Source organism: Danio rerio, chromosome 3, assembly GCF_049306965.1.
Source record: "Danio rerio strain Tuebingen ecotype United States chromosome 3, GRCz12tu, whole genome shotgun sequence".
Taxonomy (NCBI): domain Eukaryota; kingdom Metazoa; phylum Chordata; class Actinopteri; order Cypriniformes; family Danionidae; genus Danio; species Danio rerio.
The window spans coordinates 35309895-35332952 of NC_133178.1; the positions used below are offsets into that span (position 1 = coordinate 35309895).

At 35.0% G+C, this 23058-nt stretch overlaps 1 protein-coding gene across 3 annotated transcripts; it reads right to left on the reverse strand.

Moving 5' to 3' along the window:
* Positions 1-453: 453 nt before the first annotated feature.
* On the reverse strand, positions 454-22696 carry ppl (periplakin). 3 transcript variants are annotated; one of them, NM_001137666.1, is made up of 22 exons: positions 22452-22696; positions 18299-18398; positions 16235-16389; positions 16005-16125; positions 15786-15905; positions 15653-15694; positions 13780-13941; positions 13505-13612; positions 13117-13212; positions 12904-13026; positions 10737-10883; positions 10292-10443; positions 8599-8696; positions 8351-8508; positions 7564-7742; positions 7204-7342; positions 6916-7109; positions 4992-5142; positions 4819-4902; positions 4608-4724; positions 3673-3765; positions 454-3568 (listed from the first exon to the last, which is right to left on the reverse strand). In NM_001137666.1, the coding sequence occupies exons 1-22, from the start codon at positions 22499-22501 to the stop codon at positions 899-901; spliced, it is 5259 nt and encodes a 1752-aa protein (NP_001131138.1). In that variant the 5' UTR covers positions 22502-22696; the 3' UTR covers positions 454-898. The 3 variants fall into 3 exon arrangements, with proteins under 3 accessions (NP_001131138.1, XP_005164160.1, XP_073796065.1); XM_005164103.5 differs by having other exon boundaries at positions 456-3568; positions 8351-8514; XM_073939964.1 differs by having other exon boundaries at positions 456-3568; positions 8351-8514; positions 18299-18586.
* Positions 22697-23058: the final 362 nt, after the last annotated feature.

A 23058-nucleotide genomic window follows, 5' to 3' on the forward strand; every position in this document is an offset into this window, starting at 1 on the left:
ATTATATTATATATTAATATATAATTATATATTAATTATATTATATATTAATATATATATAATAATATATTAATAATAAATACCACATGAACCTGCTCAGATAGATATTTCTGAAGATAAGTTCTAGGATACAAGCATCTGATTAAAACTAATTTGAAGTTACAAATTGACATCATAATCCACTCACAGGTCAAGTGGTGAGGTCTATTATGCGGTCTATGGGTCACACCCTCAGCCTCATGCTCTTATTTTACATTTACTTATGAAAGATGAAACAATCAATCTATCCAAAAGTAATTTTAATATATTAAACATATTTTCAATATTTTGATGAGCGTAAATGTTGTGAAAAAGTCGATGAAAGACTCAAGTAGATTTTGTGAACTAAAAATGATTGCAAAAAGAGCTTTTACTGCTTTATGATAAAGACGAAGGGAAAGAACACAGCACTCAGGTTTATCCATATTTCATTTTTAATCTCAAATCAAACATGAAAGGAGAACAGATTAATCTGACACAGCTGAAAAAAAAAGTGCATGAAAAGAGACAGATAGGGTCCTTACGTTATCATTAAGGCACACACTTGTATGCATATTTTAGATCAGATTACAGTAAAACTGAACTCGATTTCAGTAAAATATGATCATAGTGTCTCATCTGCTACACTCCAATGAAAACATTTCAGGAATAGCGTTAGAAACATTAACCCAAATTCAGCACCATAACCAAAGAAACACCTTCTTGCATTGGTATAAGAATGCATTTGAAAATAAATACATACTGTATTGAGAAAGGGAATAAAAAAATGCAATTTGGGACTGCAAACTGCATGTTTACTCTAGATCTTAATACTAGTAAACAGAATATAAAATTGGTTGTATTTGTCTAATTAATGGATTCATTTGCCTCTGCCTGACAGCATGACGCCAAACTCTTGGATGCTGATTTCTTTGTTCTGGTACTGTTGCAGTTGACGGTTTGTGATGTTTCCTGCCTTCAGAGCATCTTCAATGGAAAACTTCTTGCCTGATTTTCTGTCGTGAAGAACGGAGGACTCGCCACTTGGACCCTTGACGGTGATCTCCTCCCAATCGCACTCTTGACTTTGAAGGTTGACAAACATTTTCCATTCGATTAGGCCCAGCTTGTAAGCCTCCTCGGGCTTCATCTCCTTTCCGGTGTCTGGATCAATGACGACGATTGAACGGCGGAGGTGACTTTCTCGCTGTTCCCTCTTCACTCGCATTGCAGCCAGACTCTTCTGAAGCTTTTCGATTTCATCGTCCTTCTCCATTCGGATGCGTCTAAGCTCGGCAAGTTCCCGTTGCAAGGATTCCATTCGAATTTCCAAGTTCCTGCTACTCTCAACCGGAGATGACTCAGTGATGTGTCTGGTTTCTGTTGTTGTGATTTCGATTTCAGATTGAAGCTTCCGTAATTCGTTTTGTAGGCGCTGGTTCTCCTGCTGTAACCTGTTGCTTTCGTCACGAATGTAGTCGAGTTCTTTTGATGATTTCGTATTGGTGAATTCCATTTCTGAAAGCTTTGTGTTTAGGGTGACAATCTCTTGGTCCAGCTCACGACGTCGTCTTTCCTCTTCTTCAAGGCTTTTCTTTAGCCTGATAATATCCATCTCAGCATCTGGATCTCGCTCAACTTGGATTTTTTCAGTTCGCACAACTTTCTCACGCACTTCTGTTCTCTCAAGTATCTCCTGCTGTTGCAACAAGGCGTTGAACTCTTTCTCCAAGAGCATGCGCTTGTGCCTCTCCTCTTCAACCTGAAGGCGCAGGATAGAGTGCTCTTTTTCTTGTTGAGGGTCCTGCTGAAGGACAACCTTTTGCTTTACTGTCACCTTTTCTCTGTTTTCCTTGTCCCTGATCTCAAGTTCATTAAGCCGCACTCTCAACCTCTGAATTTCGAGCTCCGCATCCCTGCGGGCTCTACGTTCACGCTCCAGTTCCTCAAGCTGAACATCCAGTTCAGTTTTTTGACGCTGGAGCCTGATCAGCTCTTCTTTCAAGATCTCTCTCTGTTTCTGCTCATTGCTGATATTTAGAGAAAAGGTGTCACATTCAGACTTCAAGAGTGGATCCAGCTCCATCTTCACGACTTCCTGCTGGACAAGTTTCTCCCTCACCTGTGACAAGTCGATCTTCTTGATCCTGATCTTTTCTTCACTGAGGGCCCTTTCATTTTCCAGCTCCAAACGTTTCCTCTGTTCCTCAGCCAGTTTCCGCTTGAGGCTTTCGATCTCCTCCTTGGTTTTAGGATCTTCTCTGTATTGCAGGATTTCATTCACAACCTCTTTGGTCTGAATCTGAGGCTTGGTGTCTTTCCATCTTTGAATCTCGTCTTTGAGTTGGAGTATCTCCATTTCGAACCTCTCTGTTTGGTGGGTTTTGTCCACAATTTCATTTCTGAGTTGCTCCAGCTCTCTTTCTGTTTGTGGGTCAATCTTGTATTTGATGACCTCTTTGATGATCTCTTTGTATTCAATCTGTGGACCTCTGTTTCTCAGCATTGTCAATTCATCCTGAAGGGACCTCAGCTGAAGCTCTGAATCTCTGCACCTTCTCTGCTGCTCCACCAGGTCAAGTCGAAGATTCGCCACCTCTGTTTCTGCCTTTGGATCAGGTCGGACAATCTCACGCACCTTCTCCTGGATAATGACCTTTGACTTCTCTTCCTCCAGGCTGGTGATCTTGCGCTGGAGGTCTGTTCTCTCTCTTAGCGCAGCACTGCGTCTTGTTTTTTCATCTTCGTATTGTCTCCTCAGGTTCTCTACCTCTCTCTCCAAAGCAATATCCTTCTCAACCTTCAGGACTTCCTTGATGGAGATCTTTTCCTCAGCCATTGCCTTTTCCTTTTCAAGACGTCTTAGTCTTTCCTGCAGGAATCGAAGCTCGTCTTCAAGCTCCTTACGGGTTTCTATGTCTTTTTGCTTTCTTTCAAGCAATACTCTGTACTCACTCTCCAGCTGAGGGTCATTTTGAACCTTTATGACTTCCTCCTCTTTGATGATTTCCTGCTCCCTGCTCTTCTCCTCTGCAAGAATAGTCACTTGCTTTCTAATCTGAATGATTTCATTCTCTCTAACCATCTTCATCCGCTTGACCTCCTCCAGCTCTTCTCGTAGTCTCCTGAGTTCTTCCTCCTGTCCCCTGTCCCTCTCAATGCGGAGCACCTCTTTAACTGTGTACTGTTGAGCTCCTTCTTTCATTTCGGTCTCAATCCCACGCAGCTTCACACGGAGGGTGTCCAGTTCACTCTCTAAGATCCGAGTGGTCCTGCTTTCATCCAGGAGCTTCTGCTGAACTCTGTGGTACTCCTCATCCAGTTGAGGGTCCGGCACCTTCTTGACAAGTTCTTTCTTGACAATTGTATCCTGTGGTTTCTGGCCCTCCAGGAAATAGATGTCACTTTGGACACTTTGAATTTCCCTTTCTAGTTGGTCTCTGCGCTGAATTTCTTCCTGGAGCTGATTTTTGATTCTCCAGGGCTCTTCTCCTGGGGCAGACGATCTCACAGTTTGGACATCTTGCCTGACTATTGTAACCTCTGGTTGCTGTAAAGAATTATAAAATATCGCATGCGTTAAAGTAAATGAGCAATCCTTAGACTACTCTATGGTTTGGAATATACATAATACAGAACAATAACATGTTTTACCTGGTTAAGAAGGCTTTGGGCAAATTCTAGGTTCTGCAGTCTCTGCTTGTTCACAGCATTTACTTCGGTGAATTTTGCCTCAATTGCAGATTCCTTCAGAACACAACAATAATGTTTCAGTGACTGTAAAGAGACCTTCTAATCTAAAAAGCTTCAAAAATAGTACTGACTTGAGCATTTCCTGCACGTACGAAAAAAATATCTCAATCAAATTTGTGAAGTGTCACATGGTTAATGCACATTTTCATGCGACTGGAGCAGTTTAACTTCCGTTTACACCAGAGAATCAAAAGGTTAATAAAGTTTGCTTAAATATAAATAAATATATAATAAAGATCTTAAAATGAAGTGTTTTTGTATTGAGTGTGGTGGTCATAGAATAAGTAAAAACAGTGATGGTAACAGTAGTGACCATTGGATAATAAAATGCATTTAAGTATACTGTACATTTGCTTACACACATAGAGGGTGCACTGAAAAGTTTCTGTGACAAATTACAGTGACAATCGCAATGATTATTAAAGTGAATACTGCTCTAAATTAAAGGTTTATTGTTACAATTAATGCTACGAAAAGTAACCATTCCTGTAAAAAACATTTTTTGTCTTGTGCCCAGTAGGCTTACAAGTGTAAAATAAGAGTTTGTAAGTACAGTAACAATCCTAGAACGTGCTAAAGCCTAGACTGATTCTGTTGACAACTGCAGAGATATGTTAATTCAATTTACAAAATTGTGACTTACCCTAAAACATACTTTTCATGCAAAGTGTATAAATTAATTATTGTTTTTTTTTCAAGGGATTACTAATGACATCATTTGAATATTTAAATTTTCTAGGAAAACATAGGATTAAGTAGCTTAAAAGGCTAAAAAGGGTATAATTATTTCCTCAATGTGACGGTTTACAAAGTATGCTAGATGCAAAAATGCTCACCTCTCTATTCACTTTCATGGCAGGAGATTCAAGTCTGCTCCTTTTGTATGTCTGGGGAACCAAGCCGTCTTCAAGGTCGAGGATGGATTTAAACCGCTCTGCTTCATTTTCATAGTCCTGAAAGCCAAAACACAATGGCGTCCATGTGGCTTTGCATAAACAAGTTTGTAGAATAATGCTCTGCAAGTACTATATTGTGATTTTTTCATACCTTTACTGCTTGCTGATAAAGCTGCGCATTTCTTGACACATTGTTTAGGTCTGATTCCTTCCTCGCGATGTCAGAGAGCAGATTCTGTCAATTTAATACATAGTTTTGGTTAATAAATATAAATCATGATTTCATAATGAAGTCAGTAGTGGCAGGAAAAACTCAAGACTCACTCTTTGATTTTTCAGTTTTGAGTCAATCTGTCTAACGTCATCAGTTTCACGTGGCTCATAGTTTGGTATCCGGGAAAGCCAGCTATTGAGGTTTTCATAGTCATTGTGGTAGTTGGAGTAGGCTGTTTTAGCTCTTTGCAGATGCTGTGATCTGAAAAATGGATTTAAAATAATTAAAAGTAAAATCTATGAAACAATTTAGGATATAATTGACAAAAATAATTATATTTTTATGTAAAATAAGCATGGTAACACTTTACAATCAGGTTAGATTGTTTCCATTTGTTGCAATATGCTTAACTAACAATAAACAACAGTTTCATATCTATACTGTATCTTACTAAATAATTTAGGTAATGGTATGTTTTTATGTAGTTGTTTTGTTCAAGATCAACACAAAATTAAGTTTTTGGACCAACCATAAATTAACAGTAACAATAGTAAATTTATATATTGAAAAAATAATGATTAATGAACTATATTTAATTATAATAAAGAGTCACCATGACATAAAAGTGTTAGTTCACCCCAAAATTAAAATTATGTTATATAATCACCTCATGTAACTACTCACTCTCATGTTGTTTCAATCCCGAGATCTTCATTCATTATCAGAACACAAATTAAGAAATTTTAGATGAAATCTAAATCCTCCATAGACAGCAAGCTTCCCTCAAACATCCTCAAAACAGACTTCAGTGGTTCAATTGCAATATTATTAAGCTATGAGAATACTTTTGTGCACACATAAAAGAAAAAACAACAACTTTATTCATCAGTTTCTTCTCTTCAGTGTCAGTATAAGGTGCACATTCATGTCTTGAGCTCTGATGTATTCAGATGCTCCCTTGTTTTGTTTCCAGCAGAGAAAGTCACCCATGGGGTCCATACATGAGTGCACATGAATGCACATAATATACTGACAATGAGGAGAGAAAGTATTCTTGTAGCTCGACAATATTCTGTTTAAACCACTGAAGGCATTAGGACTGCTTTGAGGAAGTTTTTGGTACCTTTCCGAACTTTGAATCGGGAGTCAGAGACCTTGCTGTCTATGAAGGATGAGGGAGCTCTCTGATTATTTTGTGTTCTGAAGATCAATGAAAATCTCAGGAGTTTGAAACAACATGAGGGTGAGTAATGGCAGTTTTTCTCGATTTCTAAAACAATTTCTGAACCCTTGCTCAATATACTTACACCATTAAACACAAAATCTCATCCTCAAGCACTATTAACAAAACCTCTGACCTTCTCTTGCAAAATGAATCTTTTGCTTCAAAACAGTTTTACCTGTGTTCAAAATCAAGCACTTCTCTCAATTAATAAACAGAGTGATCAAAATGATATACACTATCAAGTAGTCAGAGGACAATACAACACAATACAGAAAACCCATTATTTAAAACATAGTTCTTAAAGAGAACTACATTTTAATCTCAATGTTCGGGGCCATACAATTTGTTTATTGTATAGTATACAGCCTACAATGCACTGTATTTCTGTATACAGTACTAAAAGGGACAAAAATCAAAGGTGGAAACATAAATCAATTTGTTTCTTTTCTTTGGGCCGAGTCAGACCAGAACACTTTGTAATCCAATATGGTCTGTCCTGAAGCTATGGGGGAAGAAGCCTCTTGTGTGCCATATCCAGCCCTGACATGGTTCCTCATCTATATCACTACATGCTAAATCCATGACTTGCAGCAGATCTACTCTGGTGTACGTTTGTCCATCATACACTTTATATAAAACTACTAAATCGGAGTCAGGAAAGTATAGTATGGAGGGTGGTACAAGTTCATAAACTGCCCAACATCTCACATTGTTTCTTCTAACCATGCTTAGACACTCTCCTTCCTACCTTCAACAACCTGTTTGCTTATATCAGTTGTGTCCAGGGCCGGATTAACCAATGAGCTCACCTTGCTTCTGTCTGTCGGTTCAGGTTGTCAAAGCGTTTGGTCATTTTCTGAACCTCCGCCTCTTGCCTCTCGATATCAGGACAGTGCTCTTGCACTTTATTGGTCATGTTACTGCAGCTGGTTTTAGCGTCTCTCAGGTTCTGCTCAGTCTGTGTGATGATAGATCTTTTGCTTCTCAGCTCAGACGCGATGTCCTAGAGACAAGAGCACAGCAAACACCAGTGCATCATGAATCTGTTTGGAAAAAATAGATCAAGAGAAAGAAGTATCATTGATTACAATGCTTACCGCCAACTCGCGCTGGGTCTTCTCTATTGAAGCGGGGTCAGATGGGGCAGTCTCTTCTCTTGCCAGTTTGTTTTCATAAGTGGACAGCAGAGTTTTGCCATTCTGCAGTGAGTTCTCCAGCTGATAGGAGTTCTGCAGTCTACAAAACAAAGCAGGATTTGGTACACAATTCATGCTTTGGTGTATAAATCGGTATAGAAAGGAACATAAAGGTTTATATTTGCAAATTGAAAAATGTAAATCTTTAAATATGTGTTTTTAAGGCTGTTTAATAATGATAGCTTTAGGAATAAGCTGATTTAGACCCTGATATATCATGTGTGGCATTCATGACTCTGTAATGAAAGGGGGTATGCTCACTTGTCAGTTGAACATTTCAGCAGCAAATCAACTTTGTTGTATTTCTTGTTAGTATCATCCACCTTGGAGTAGAGCTGTGGGGCACTTGCGCATTTCGGGGAGGATTTAAGGAAAGCCTCAGCCTCCTTTACTTTTGCAGACTTTTCTGGCTCTATCTTATTGACAGCAGAAGTAATGTCCTGTGAAGAAAACACTAGAGTAAGAAATACAGGATCTGAAGCAATGCTTTTATGTTTATATTGCAGACGTTTGTTTGCTTTCACACATTTATATCTAGCATTTGTGTATGACGGCCCAATAATATGTTGATGCCCATTTCTGTGACAGCATAAAATATTGTAGATCTGGCAACTGTGAATGTTTTTTCCTCACATATCAACAAAATGTGTGATGCTAACTTTTTAAAACCAAGTTAAAAATGCAGCATTGTCAGAGAAAAAACATTCTAAGAAAAATGATTATAATTCCAATAAAAAGGGTAAAATCTTAACTCAGAAATCTCTTCTCTGACACATGTTTTCAATTCAGCTTTTTAACCCCACACAATTGTGAGTTAACATCTAGTATGATTCAAGCTTTTTTCAATGATTTGTAAATTTGCATCTAACAACCCAGAATTTATCTTATTTTACACTTTATATTGTGATTGTGCAAACGTGACGTGCACATGAAATTTACATGAAAACATGAAAGTGACTTTACAAAACTAGAAGCAATCAAACCAACAAAAGTGCATCAATATTCAAGCTTTGTGACAAGTCTAATGCAGTACAGTCATAATCTGTACCCTGATGTCCTGCAGCCTATCAGCGCTGTCTTGCACAGGACGCGTCTGCTCCAGTGGAGGGCGCACACGAGAGTAAATGGCCTTCTCCTGCTTATCCAGATCGCTGACAACTTTATCCAGTCCTGCCATCAGCTGACGGCACTGCTGCTCTTGCTTATCTGCGCCTGGAGGAAGAAGCAAATTTAGCGTTTTTCTCTCTTTGGAAGAGCTCTGCATAGTTTATTATAACATAAGAGGCAAGCCTTTACCTCCTGTACTCTCCTTCTTGAGCTCTGCCAGTCGGGCCTGTAGTGCAGTTTTGCTGCTGGCGACTTTCTGTTTGATGCTTTTATGTTGGTTTATCAGACTGCAAAGATGATTTCAGGATAAGTACACTTGGAAATGTATAAATTGTGAAAATGACATGACAATTCTGCAGATTTAGTGGATTTATTAGGTACAGTTGAAGTCAGAATTATTGGCCCCCCTGTTTATTTTTTCCCCCAATTTCAGTTTAACGGAGAGAAGATTTTTTCAACACATCTCTAAACATGATAGTTTTAATAACTCATTTCTAATAACCGACTTATTTTATCTTTGCCATGATTACAGTAAATATTATTTTACTATATATTTTTTCAAGACACTTCTATACAGCTTAAAGTGACATTATTAGCCCCCTTTGATTTTTTTTTTTTTTTTATATATTTCCTAAATGATGTTTAACAGAGCAAGGAAATTTTCACAGTATGTCTGATAATATTTTGTTTTCTGGAGAAAGCCTTATTACCCTAACCTGCCTAGTTAACCTAATTAACCTAGTTAAGTCTTTAAATGTCACTTTAAGCTTGAAAAATATCTAGTTGAATATTATTTACTGTCATCATGGCAAATATAAAATAAATCAGTTATTAGAAATTAGTTATTCATTATGCTTGGGAAAAGGACCTTTGTGGTTCGATTTCGAATGATCTGTGGGACGATATTCTTAATGAAATTCACTTATCATCAATGTGTGCCCGGCACTCTATCATTCAACTTAAAGTAGTGCACAGAGCTTTTATTTCTAAGACTAAATTAGCCTAAATGTTTCCTGGTACTAGTTCAGTGCAATAGATGTAATTGTGCTGAAGGCACTTTATTTCACATGCTGTGGACTGGAGGTCAATATATGATTCGTTATCTGTGATTCTTCAGCACAAGCTAGAACCAGATTCGCAGGTGGCACTGTTTGGGGTTACTTCAGAGGAAATATAGTTGCCTTCTTCAAAGAGTAAAATCATAGCTTTTTCAACTTTATTAGCACAAAGGGCTATTTTGCTAAAATGGAAGGATTCTCGTCCTCCCACTGAATTAGAGAAACTATGTCTTGTCTTTATTTGGAAAAAATTGGGTTTTCATTAAGGGGGTCGGAGGGGAAATTTTTTAAGGTGTGGCAACCTTTTATTGATTATTTGAAAAAAAATCTCAAATAATCTGATTTTGCTGTATATGGTATGTATGGTTATATGTTGGTATTTTTTAAACATTATATATATATATATATACATACATACATCTGTTAATTTTTGGCTAATGTGAGCGCTATCCTGCTGTTGGATTGGTAAGGGTCAGGGGTTTGTATTGTTGTTCTTTCTCATTTGAAAAACTGAAAATTAATAAAAATGTTTAAACCAGAAATGAGTTATTAAAACTGTTATGTTTAGTCATGTGTTAAAAAAATCTCTCCATTAAACTGAAATTGGGGAAAAAATAATCAGGGGAGCTAATTATTCAGGGGGTTTAATAATTCTGACTTCAACTGTATATATTTTTTTAATTCTGAAGCAATGTCATCAGTAGTTTACAGAATGAAACAAAGCTTATTATATTTTATTCAAACACATAACTAAAAAATTTTAGTCCAAAAGGGGTTCACTTTATTTCTCCTAGCTGTATATCCTGATATGGAGGAATACCCACTTGTCAGCACTGGCCACAGCTTCAGGGTCGGTTGGAGGGATTATGAAGCAAACTCCTGGAGCGCTCATGGTGCGTCCATTAGCGTCCTTCACGTCCCATTTGGGCCCATTGTTCCTGAGCAGGGTGTATCGCTCCCCTCGCAAAATTGAACCCTGTGTTGAACAAAATAAGCAAAGTAAGCTCTGTTTCAACTTGATATTGCTGCTGCAAAATAAATGAGAAATCCGCACAAAATCCCCCCGCGCACGTCTCTGGAGGTTTATATGAGATGAATCGTTTGGGTGAAGGCCGTCTTAAGGATTTAAATACATTAAATGGGAGAATCCAAAACCCGAACAGAGAGAGAGAGCATAACATTTTTTTCTTCTTCGCTTACTCATGATGTTTCACTGACTGGTATTAGAGGAGCTATAAGCTGTGTGCATGTAGAGCTCAGACTGCGTACCTCTTCTGCATCGTATTCACACAGAGCCTCGATAGGGAGCAGTTTTTGAGGAGTCTCCCTGCGGTACTTCAGAGGGAGAACCTGCAAGCTGCGTTTCTGGAGGTTTTTCAGACGCTCGTCGAAGTGGTCCATGGCCTTTGCCTGATCCTGTCAATGCAAACACAAATAGTTTCATATAGAGTGAACACACTTTAAAAAAAAGATTTAAAATGAAAAGGGTGTTTTCCTGTATCAAAACAGTACGTGTTATATAGCTTTTCCCCTTACATTAAAATGAGTCCTGTTTAATAATGTTTTCCTAAAAAATTAATGATTATTGTGCAATTTATTATTAACATTTACTGAAAAAAGTTAATCTACAGTGTCTTTCATTCAAAGTACATTTTATATTGGATTAGGAGTCATGTTAAATTATGGTTTTTGATTATGACGTTTTATTCAATTTACTTTTAAGCAAAAAAAAAAAAAAAAAAAAAAGGGACCACCTAGGTAAACTTGAAAACATTAGTTTTGCACAAAGAAATATTTTTACTTTACAGCAGCAGATTTATTGTCATGTGACCACATGAAAAAGGTTTGTAAAACCTGTAAAATGGTCAAAAATATTATTGCACTCTAAAATAACTGTTCAAAAGTAGTTTATCATTTAATTGAATCATTTTTCCAGTGATTAAGGATGAATTTTTAGCTTCATTACTCCAGTCTTCAGTGTCACATGATCCTTCAGAAATCCCTCCAAAATTAATTATTATTGTTAGTAGTAATATAATGATAATTAGTATTAATAATAATGTTAATAGTAATAAAAGCAATACTGACTGGAGTAATCATTTCATTTGAAACGACATACAATAAGAAATCTTAATGTTGAAATTGAAAATTTAAATGTTTTATAAATAATCAACACATTTTATTTTAATATTTTCTAAAAGCCACCTTGATGAACAGAATAACTTAAAAAAAAAGAAAAACCCTGACCCCAAACATTTGACCGGTAGTGTATTTCTAATGTGTGTTTCTTCACCATTTTGCATATTTAAATCCATACTGAAAGGAGCTATACTTTAGCTAATTATTGAAAAATTAAATAACTGTCAATAGCATAGACTAACATTATATGTATTTATTATGGTTTAGTCCAAAGTACAACTTTACTTGGATTTAGATTTTGAGTCAAACAAAAGTAATTCAATAAATTCATCGTCTATCAAAACAATATTTAACATTTGAATCAATGTATTTTTTTCCATTTTTTCCATATTTTTTTCCAGAATAAATATTTTCCAACGAACTAAATTTTTAACTATAATTTGAGGGTAATTTATAAATTTAGCTGTAACTAATTACAGTCATGTTTAGGTTGGTCCAAAGCATGATTACACTTTGATCTATGGTAAAATATATATTTAGTGTCTCGATATGAAACAGTATTTTTACTTTGCGTGAATGTAAGTTTTTTCTTAACTACAATAAATATTTTTCATTTAAATTAAAATATATATTATCATTTGAAACAAAGTTGAATTATACTTTGAGGGGAAAAAAAAATGTAGCTGTAACAAATGACAGTCATTTTTATTTAAAGTTTGTTCAAAGTGTAATTTTTCCAGTGTTTACATTAAATTGTCCTTCAGTGTGACAAATAGCAAAAAAGAATAAGAATAATATTAAAAGACATTATTTAACTTATATGTTCCTCGGATCATTTTGAGATTTGACATTTTCTTTCTTTTTTTTTTTTTTTTTTAAATCACCTGTTCTGGAAATAGCACTGGAAATACACAATAATACTAAAAAAGTAAAAAAACGAATGAAAAACTATTTATTGTTATTTTTCATACTTTGGATCCAATAGGTTTCACTCGTGTGCCAGCAATCATTTAAAATCGAATCAAATTTAGAAGCGTTGCTTCTTCATTGATATATTTAAACATATTTGTACATAAACATGAAGATGGATCATCATTTCACTCATATTTTCATATTTTATTTCACCAAAAGATAATTGAAACATTGAAGTAGATGCTTCGTGCATGCATTCAATGTGTATCACTTTTGTATATATAATTTAATGCAGACACCAAAGCAAAATGGCTTGCCTGTTATCCATACACATAATATGAATTAAAAAAAATAGTGAAAAATCCAATAGATGCAATATATTTACATCTAGGTCAGCAATCAGACCCTCCATCTGATACATGTCTTTGAACTCAGGATTATACTTCTGGTTGATCTCTGTTTCCAGGCGCTTCATCAAGTCACTGGTGTCTCTTGCCTCCTTTTGGAACTGGACAAATAAAAATAGTGCAATGAGCAAGACTGAAAAGCAAAAGTGAAACAACAGAGCAGTAAACAACTGGGCCTAATGCAAACTGACTTTGTGATAGTCATCCATGTTCTTGAGGTGGTTTTCTTCACAGATAAGCAGGTTGAGGTATTCCTTCCAGTCTGAATGAACGGCATCCATGTGTGCCTAAAAACACAACTTAATTTAGAAGAAGCAAAATATATATACAGCAATGATGCACACAGTGCTAATAAATGTGTGCATCATATAATCATTTACAGTTGAAGTCAGAATTATTAGCCCCCCTTTGATTTTTTTTTTTTGGTTTTTTAATATTTCCCAAATTATGTTTACCAGAGCAATTAATTTTTACAGCATGTCTGATAATATTTTTTTCTTATTTTTTTTATTTCAGCTAGAAAAAAAGCAGTTTTAAATAAAAAAAAAACATTTTAAGGTCCAAATTAATTAATGTTACCGCAATGACGTTTTTTCCCGGATGGTTTTGCTCAATAAGTTCCTCTCCATCTTCATTCAGCTGGGTGACAGTTTTCTCCTTAGACTCCAGACACTTGCTGATGAAGTTCTGATGAAGTACACATTTAAATTACCTTTCATAGTATGCGTGTTTCAGCTCTGTGATCACAGAATTTGTAGGAGGTTTGAATATGAAAGCGCTTAATCTCCACTCTTAGAATTATGCTTTTTTTATGCATTACCTATCATTAAATAGCTGTTAACTCTAAGCCTTACCTCGTACTGCCTCTTTCGGGCTGGGTAATCCAGGTTGTTGTCGCTCCAGTCATATGCGATTCGCTCTTCGGCTTGCTGGTCCATCCAGTAGAGCTCGTTGGTGCAGCGCTGCATGTAGTCCCTCATACTGAGCAGGTTCTTCTGCCGTGCCGTGGAGGTTGCCTGAAATGGACAAAGCCAAACAGACATGTTTTAAGAATAAAACATTATAATATCCACGCATAACTAAGCTGCAAAATAAAAGTCCCCAAAAGTGCTTTCAAGAGCGCAACTTTGTTTTATGATGTACTTTCAACTGAAACTTACTGGATAGCCCCTCTGCTTTAAAATAGCCAATGGCATTTCATTTCTATTTAATCAACTATGTGACATTTTCCATTTAGAAAATTGTAATTGCGTGTAAAACTTAGTTTAGTTTAGACTTAGTGTATCGCATGTATTCCACATCGCCTTGTTTTAAGAAATATTATGGCAATATTAAGTGAGTTTTTACTTAAAACAAGCAAAATAATCTCGATTTTCCTCTTGACATAAGATTTTTTTTCTTACCCTATTGGCAGATTATTTTGCTTGTTTTAATTAATGTAATATATTTTTTATTTATTACCATGTCAGCAACCCTGGCTATTTTCATGGCAAGAACAATTCAATAATAAATAAACAATTAAGAACAACAAACAAATGAATACACAAGTTAAATAGGATTTTTAGTATTAATAGAATATTACTAAAAAATAATATTAAAGTAATAATAAAATAAATTATTAATTAATAAAAAATAATATTTAATATTTAAAAATAATTAATAATAATAAAAAAAGCTCATGATGTTGTTTTATAAAGCAGTTCTGGAAAGCATTGTCAGGTATGGCATCACAGCGTGGTTTGGCAACCTATCTGTTCAGTGTAAATCTAAACTGATGCATCTCTTAAAGACAGCATGGAAAATTGTCGGGCACGATGAATATTTTAATCCTCAAGTTTTATATGAGAACTGTGTCCTCAATCAGGTGGAAAGGATTGTAAACGATCCAACTCATTTTTTGTTTCCACAGTATGAAATGCTTCCCTCTGGTAGAAGATATAAAGTACCAAAGTGTAGGTTAAACCGCTATCAGAAATCCTGTGTACCTGTGTCAGTGGGTTTATTTAATAAGAGTATATCTTAATTAGCACTATACATTTTGAAATGGTTGTATTTTCTATTGTTTTTTTTATTGCTTGTTTTAGTGAGTGTCTGCAGCAATATGGCGATGCCCATAACAATTCTCCTGTCAAGGACAATAAAGTTTTTACTACTACTACTACTACATGATAAGAATCCTAAAAAGAATTCTGGTGTCACTGTGCTAAAATTGTCTTTAAGAGAGTTCTTTTCATAAAAAAAGTCTTCTAGAATCTTTAAAAGCAAGACAGTCCAGTAAAATGTGTTTTACAGTAAGGGGAGTTTTGCAGCACAAACATTGAGTGGGGTTGATTGTTTTAAGTAAAAACTCACTTAATATTGGCATATTATTTCTTAAAACAAGACAATACATTTTGCTTGCCTAGATAATGCTTCTTAATTTATCAATTTTTTTGATATTTGGACTAGAAACAAGACAAAAAAATCTAAGCAAGAAAAGCATTTTGCAATGTCAGAGACTAGAGATCATTTGATTGGTCAGACGATCTGATGAGAAACTGAAGTGTAGTGTGATGTCATAAAACACTGTTGATGCATATTGGTGAGAAACTGCCAGATCGGAATGCTTATGTTTTCCAAATATGAAATTAGAATACACATGTTTTTAGATAACATCAAGACTATCATATTGATACTATCCTAGTTTGGATTTCAGAGGGACTTTAAATGCAAAAAATTACATCTTACCAGTAGTCTGTTGTACCTCGCCTGCTGGCCATCCAAACTGTCCTGTTAAACAAAGCATGCAGAAGAGACACAGATGTCAGTTGTGCATCAAATATGTTTCTTTTTTCTTCAGAAGTATTAAGTAAATATGTACCCGGTCTCCAGAGACGTACGGAGCCAGTGCCTCCACTTCACTATGAAAAATATTATGCTCCTCCACTTCATTCTCAACGGTGGGCAGATCTTGTCCAAATCCTTTGTTGTTCAAATTTGCCTGCATCAAAACACAATATCATCATTTGAAACCATGTATTTTAAATAAAAGAAAGAACGAGGGAAAGAGAAGTACAGCGTGTTTACTGTATATACACACCAGTTTCTCATCGATCATCTTCCCCCAGTTGACGGTGGGAACCTGCTCGGAGCGAGTGGTGTTGTAAATGCGATTGTGATCATCCTGGAGCTTCATCACACGCACTCGGAGCTGTCTCATGCTTTTACATCGAGGAGAAATAAAAAGAGTCGTTCACAGCATATTAGTCAGATTGTTTAGCAAGATATTAATGGAGATTTGGGTTTGATGGTATGGCTGTAGAGACTCACTCTTTCTCAATCATCTCCCCTTGAGGGTGCTTCAGCTGGACGGCTAGGGCTGCGTCATCATCCAGACTTTTCAGCAGATCCAGGGAGTTTGCGATCCTTTTGCTGGTGTCCTCCTGGTACAGAGGCGGCTTGCCCTCATTGATCTTCCTGATGTCCTGAGAACATCAGTGAGGAATGTGATTAGAGATATTTATGCAACAAAAGGGATTGTTCAACTTAATGGCCTTCCAGACTTGATATGTAACAATATTATTACTCAGTGTAGCTGTACACTACCTGACAAAAGTCTTGTCGCCTATCCAAGTTTTAGAAACAACAAATAATAACTTGACGTCTAGTTAATCATTTGGTGAATTTATTAAAATAAATATGATAGCAAAATAAAGTATTATCATGCCTTGATTTTTAATTATTTAATTAGGACCGTAAGGTCTGACTTTGCTTAGACAAAAGTCTTGTCACTTAACAGAAATAATGTCCAGTATAAAATATAAAGTCATGCTGCAGTGGAAAAACAATTAATATTGTGTAGGACTCCCATTAGCTTGGAGAACTGCTACCATACATCTCTGCAATGACTCAAATCCCTAATTATAAAGTCATCTGGAATGGCAAAGAAAGCGTTCCTGCAGGACTCCCAGAGTTCATCAAGATTCTTTGGATTCATCTTTAATGCCTCTCCTTCATCTTACCCCAGACATGCTCAATAATGTTCTTGTTTGGTGACTAGGCTGGCCAATCTTGGAGCATGTTGAACTTCTTTGCTTTCGGGAGCTTTGATATGAAGTATGAGAAGGAGCGCTATCCTGCTGAAGAATTTGCCATTTTTTGTGGTTTGTAATGTAACGGGCAGCATGTCTTGATACCTCAAGCTGTTGATGTTGCCATCCAGTCTGGAGATCTCTCATACACTCCTATACTGAATGTAACCCCAAACCATGATTTTTCCTTCACCAAACTTGACTGATTTCTATATGAGAAATCTGTATTTTGGGTCTATGCTACAGTAATTTGGGTCGATTCAGAAGACGCACCCTTCATTGACCACGGTCCAGATCTTTTCCTATACATTAGCTCATTTGTCCAAGTTTGACTGCTATGCCATCATAAATAGTGAAAATAACCCCTTAAAAAGGCTTTAAGACCAAGCGGAATCCTCTGTTGGCTGTGGCTTTGGCGTTACATCAGCTAATGCGTAATGGCCAATGTTAACAAATATTTTAATGTTGCAATTTGCCGTAGGAAATTTCATCTTTTGCTTCTGTATTGTTTTTAAATAGAGAAAACATTTTACAAGTGACTTTCATTCTAAATCTTGGACCTTATTCTTGAAAAAAAAAAAAAACACCAATAAAAAGGTGTGAAACACCAATAGCGGCCCATATTAAAATGAATTTGAATACTATTCTGGCTAATATTTTTTCTTCTGGAGAAAGTTTTATTTGTTTTATTTCGGCTAGAATAAAAGTAGTTATTAATTTTTTAAAAACCATTTTTGGGACAAAATTATTAGCTCCTTAAAGCTAATTTTATTTCGATCATCTACAGAACAAACCATCATCATACAATAACTTGCCTAATTACCCTAACCTGCCTAGTTCACCTTATTAACCTAGTTAAGCCTTTAAATGTCAATTTAAGCTGTATAGAAGTGTCTTTAAAAATATCAACTAAAATATTATTTACTGTCATCATGGCAAAGACAAAATAAATCTGTCATTAGAAATATATATATATATATATATATATATATATATATATATATATATATATATATATATATATATATATATATATATATATATATATATATATAAGCAGGAATTAAGCTAATCGTTAATAGTGGGAATTGGTACTTAAACTAATGTGTGACTGAAATAAAGTGCTAAACATCCTGAATGAATTCAAATAAAGACATTTAAATAACTGGCACTTATTTTCCATTATTTTACCGAAAATAACCCAACATGTTTGAAGGGAAATTAACATGCTTAATTTTGTGAACTCAGCAAGAGAGCCGACACTATGATTTATAATCCGCTGAAGCTGTCGTGCTGCTCTCACCTTGTTGAGATTCTGCTCCGTCTCAATGATGTTCTTCTCAACCTTGTCTGCATTCCTCTGCAACTTGTCGATCAGGCTCGCCAAATCAGTTTCGGGTGGTCTGAGGTGAAACAACAGCGAGTTTGTTTTGAGAAGAGCAGTCTGATATACTTTCAGTAAGCCAAATAAATACACATCAGTCTGCATTTTCCCAAAATACTGCTGCCGGTGTAGTAGGTTTGTTATGTTGAATCTCTGGGATCTGGGACAGAAAACCTCACTTCACTTTATCTGTCATGCCGAGATGCTCTGAAAATAAATACAGGACTTGAAACACTTTCAATCCGCATCATCTGCTGAGGGAACCAGTGTGCTAACAAAAAAACTAAACTAAATATTCTCTCTACTTGACACAAAAGCTGCAGCCCAGCACAGTTTTTACTGCATTCTGCAAATTCTAGAGAAATACTGTTTTGACAGTGGATGGAAGACATGACTAAACTTGTGTTTAACTGAATCAAATTACACTCCTTGGGCTGTATTTGCCTTTAGGACAAAATGTGTTATTTTATCATCCGATAGTGAGAATCTTTAATAATGACATTTGAGCGAGTTATTGCCAGTTATTAATATCTGACAACTGATTAAATTATAATAGGATTAAATTATAATATCAGAAAACAAAACCGTTTTGTTTTCACTTGATCTAAAAGAAAGCTAAGGGAGTTCTGAGTAAGATATGTAAATGAGGCTGATAATTACAACAAGTTGGTGGTTTTAATGAGGGTGTTAGAAACTCAAACCGGTCTAACAGGTTTCACTAATGTGCCACTATACAGTGCTCAGCATACAGAAGTACAACCCTCACAAATCAATCTTTTAAAGTCATATTTTTAATAGGAAGCTATACAATATTATATCTGTGCACATACATGAGATTTGTCAGTTCTGAAGCCAAATCTGGAGTTTATCTAACAAAATAACTCACAATAGGGGTTCAAAAACTAGTACTCCCAAATTTGTTATAGAAAAATATTAAATAAAAATTTACAAAAGAGGAAAAATGAAGAGAATTTTTTTTTTAAATATTGAAGGTTGTAATTTTTTTTGCAATATTTAGCTTGAATTTAATTGTATTCTCTTTCAATTTCTAAATATGTTTGATGACTAAAATATTATTTTAATAAATATATCTGTTTAATAAATCTGTTTTGTTTAAATGCACCAAAATACATTGCCTATATTCAATATTCATATTCAAAACGGGGTGTACTTAATTATTCTGAGCAAACATGCAAAAAAAGATAAAGAGACATTGTCTTATTATCAATTGCATCTGTATGTGAAACACGAATTAAGCTATATAAACAATGCTGTTACAATTGTTACTATTTAAGCAGCAAAAAAGACAAAAAATAATAAAAAATTCTTATAATAACAACTTTTTATTCGAGTACTATACACTGTGAAAAGTCAGCTCCATGTAATTATTTAGTAACTAGTTCCAAATTTTTTATGTTCACTAAATTTCTCTTTTCAAAATATTATTTAATTAAAAATGTTTAGTCATTGAAACTTGACTCCAATTTTAAAAGACTAATAAATAGTTTATTACTCACATTCACTTACAATTACTCACATTCACCATTCTCAATTTTATATAGATTTGAAAATAATTCTTAATTTAATGTTTTAAAGTATATTTATGCTGACTTGACATGATATATGTTCTTAATTACACCCAAGGTAGAATATTAGTTTAAAGTTTTAAAGTAATTGTAATGATTAAATTACACCAAGTTACATGAGCATGAGTGATTAATTACAAGTTAGATTTTTGTATGTACTATCTCCTTAATATTTTTAAATTGTTTTTATTATTAAAATAAACATGAAATATAATAAAAAAATTAAAGTTACAAAAATGCCAGATTTATGTAATGGGACAAGCAGCAACATTTGTAATTCTGTCTAGAGGAATATATTTAATCTGATCTGAAATGAGTTCTGGGTGGGGCAAGTAATTATTTGATGCTCAGTTCCCTTCCCTAGAGGTGTTCCCATATCCGAAACATACACATACAAAAACATAAACTAAGAAATCAGGACATCTCAAGATCAGTGTTATGAAATGGCCTAAGGTTTTGTCCTTTTATAGCTCACTGCAAATACTGGTCATATCTAAGCAAGCCATGCCTTGTTTCTGTCAAAAGCGGACAGACAAGTCACAAAACCTGGCACATTTGACACTGAGTGACCTATCATGCGTAGCACAGTTGAACAACACCCAAAGATGACTTAGACAGAAAACTATGTGTTTAGGAAAACCTCATTTTTTGCTACATCTGTAACCAATAAAATTATTTTGACTCAAACTGAAACCATATTCTTAGAGCAAAGTCCCCCATAATCTGCACCGCTTTCACTATATTGGTGTCCAGTACTGAGTTCTGCTGAAGCGAAGCTCAAGGCTAGACTCATCTCTCAAGCCATCTGCAATATATGCCTGTTTGAACTTGAACTTGTCACTATAAGATCGCACTAGTACCCTTAACCAATCAGCTCTCTTTAAACAGTGACTGCAGCCTGTTCTGAGGTGTAACTTGAGAACTATAAATATATTAAAACAAATAATAATAAACAAAAATCATAAAAAAACTACAATAATACAGCAATATTAAAATATTTTATAAACATATTATAATATTAATATATTATAATAAATATTATAAGTAACATTAAATAACAATAAAATTTAATTGATAATTATTTTTTATAAATAAATGTATTTTAATAATAATACATTATAATAAATGCAATAATGATTAATGAAATAAAATTTTATTGTATAAAATGTAAATTACTATTGTTTATTGCTCTAATTTGTTCAAAACATAATGTACTAAAGTACTGTTAAAGGTATATGTTAAGTATAAATCTTGATACCTAAATAGGAACATAGTAGGACATATAAAGTGCAAAAAAATAATTCATAGATACTAAGCTATAAATATTAGGTTAAGATCACTTAAAGAAAACAATCAAGTGTGCTACAAAACTAGTAGTTTGAGACAAAGTGTACTTTCAACTAAAAATGTGCTAACAGTATTTAACTAGTATACATGTGTTCACTTGTAGGCCTATCTGCAGTAACTATGAATGAAACTAGTTATAAACTAAGTTTGTATTCAACGCTAATCAAAATTGTTACACTTGAATGTACACTTAAAAGTATACTTTTATTAATTAAAAAGTGTGCCAAGCTATTGTTAGTACACTCAAGCTAAATATGTAATAGTGCACACTTACCATACTATTAAAAGTAGGCTACCCTAAAATATAGCCTACTCCATTTTTACTTAATAATTTTACATATATTTATTTTTTGTAAAGTTAAAGCTAAAACCAGACAAATAAATCCAATACACTGTAAAACCCAACAGTCAACTTTATCAAATGAAATGAGTGTAGTTAACTCAAAATTTAGGCTACTGAAAGTTAATTCTACTCATTTTAAAATAGTTTTGAACTCAGAGTTGAAGGTAATGAGTTAATTAAATACCTCATTACTTTAACTTAAATGGAGTAAGTTCACAGTACTCATATAGATTCGTTTTTTAAACTCAAGTGGTTTGTGGCAATCAGTTTTCTCAAACGGTTTGAGTTGCTTCAACTTATTGGGTTTTACAGTACTCCTTTGGTTTGAGTTCTCTTTATTTATTGGGTTTTACTATGCTCAAATTACTTCATTTACTCAAATGTATTAAGTTCACAGTGGGCCTACTCATTAGGATTAGCTTTAAACTTAAATGATTTGAGTTACCTTAACTTTTTTTGTATAACAGTGTAGCCTTTTCACAACAAACTTTTAAAAAGTTTTAGGCTTTAAAAGGGACCAACCCAGGCGAGATGAACATGAAGTGTATCTCAGAGAAAGTTATCCAACCTGTTGCAGCGCCACACCTTACTACAGCAACTTTCATTCAAGCAACCAAAAAACACATTTACCATGAAGTCAGATTTTAAAACACATAACTTATCTTCTGCGACGTGGCTAATGTACAGCAAACCGACGACAGTAATGAAGCGTACAGTAGTCCTGTCACAGCACTCGCGCGCTCCGCAATGACGCGATGAAACATAAACAGTGTAAAAGTGTCCGTCTGCCATTTACCTTTTCTCACTGATGGTCGCGCTACTCTTGGTTTGCCTTTTCTTGAACATGATGACAGCTGCAGAGTCTCTCCAACACCCGTCTGAGTAAGATGGCAAAGTAAAGATCCCTGTCGTTCAACTAAGTACCCGAAGCGTCTTCCAAGACAGGTAGGCTACACACCTCAAATACAACGCCCACAGTGAGCGAAACAGCACCTTCCCTCCCACGAACACGAGCTGTATCGCTGTCCGTCAGAGTTAGCCGAGCTCAAAAACACCTAACACCATTTAAAAGTCCGGGCTGGTGTCCGCCCCTCTCTGACAGACGGACCTGCAGCCTATCGAAACAGCGTCTCGTAGGAGACATTTAACTTTTACCAGGTGGTAGGTTGTTTCATTCAGAAAAAACAAGCTGCAGTATTATTATTTTGATACAATAACAGTGGGCTATCTTGATTGCCACGATGACCAGTGTGTAACCTACATAGGGCCAGTTCACCAATACAATAATTTAATGTGTCTCCTACAAATCCAATGTTTGAGACTATTTCAGTAGGCTATGACTGATATTGTCAAGCATAAATATATATATTTCAATTGTATTCAAATGGTTAATCCATTTATGA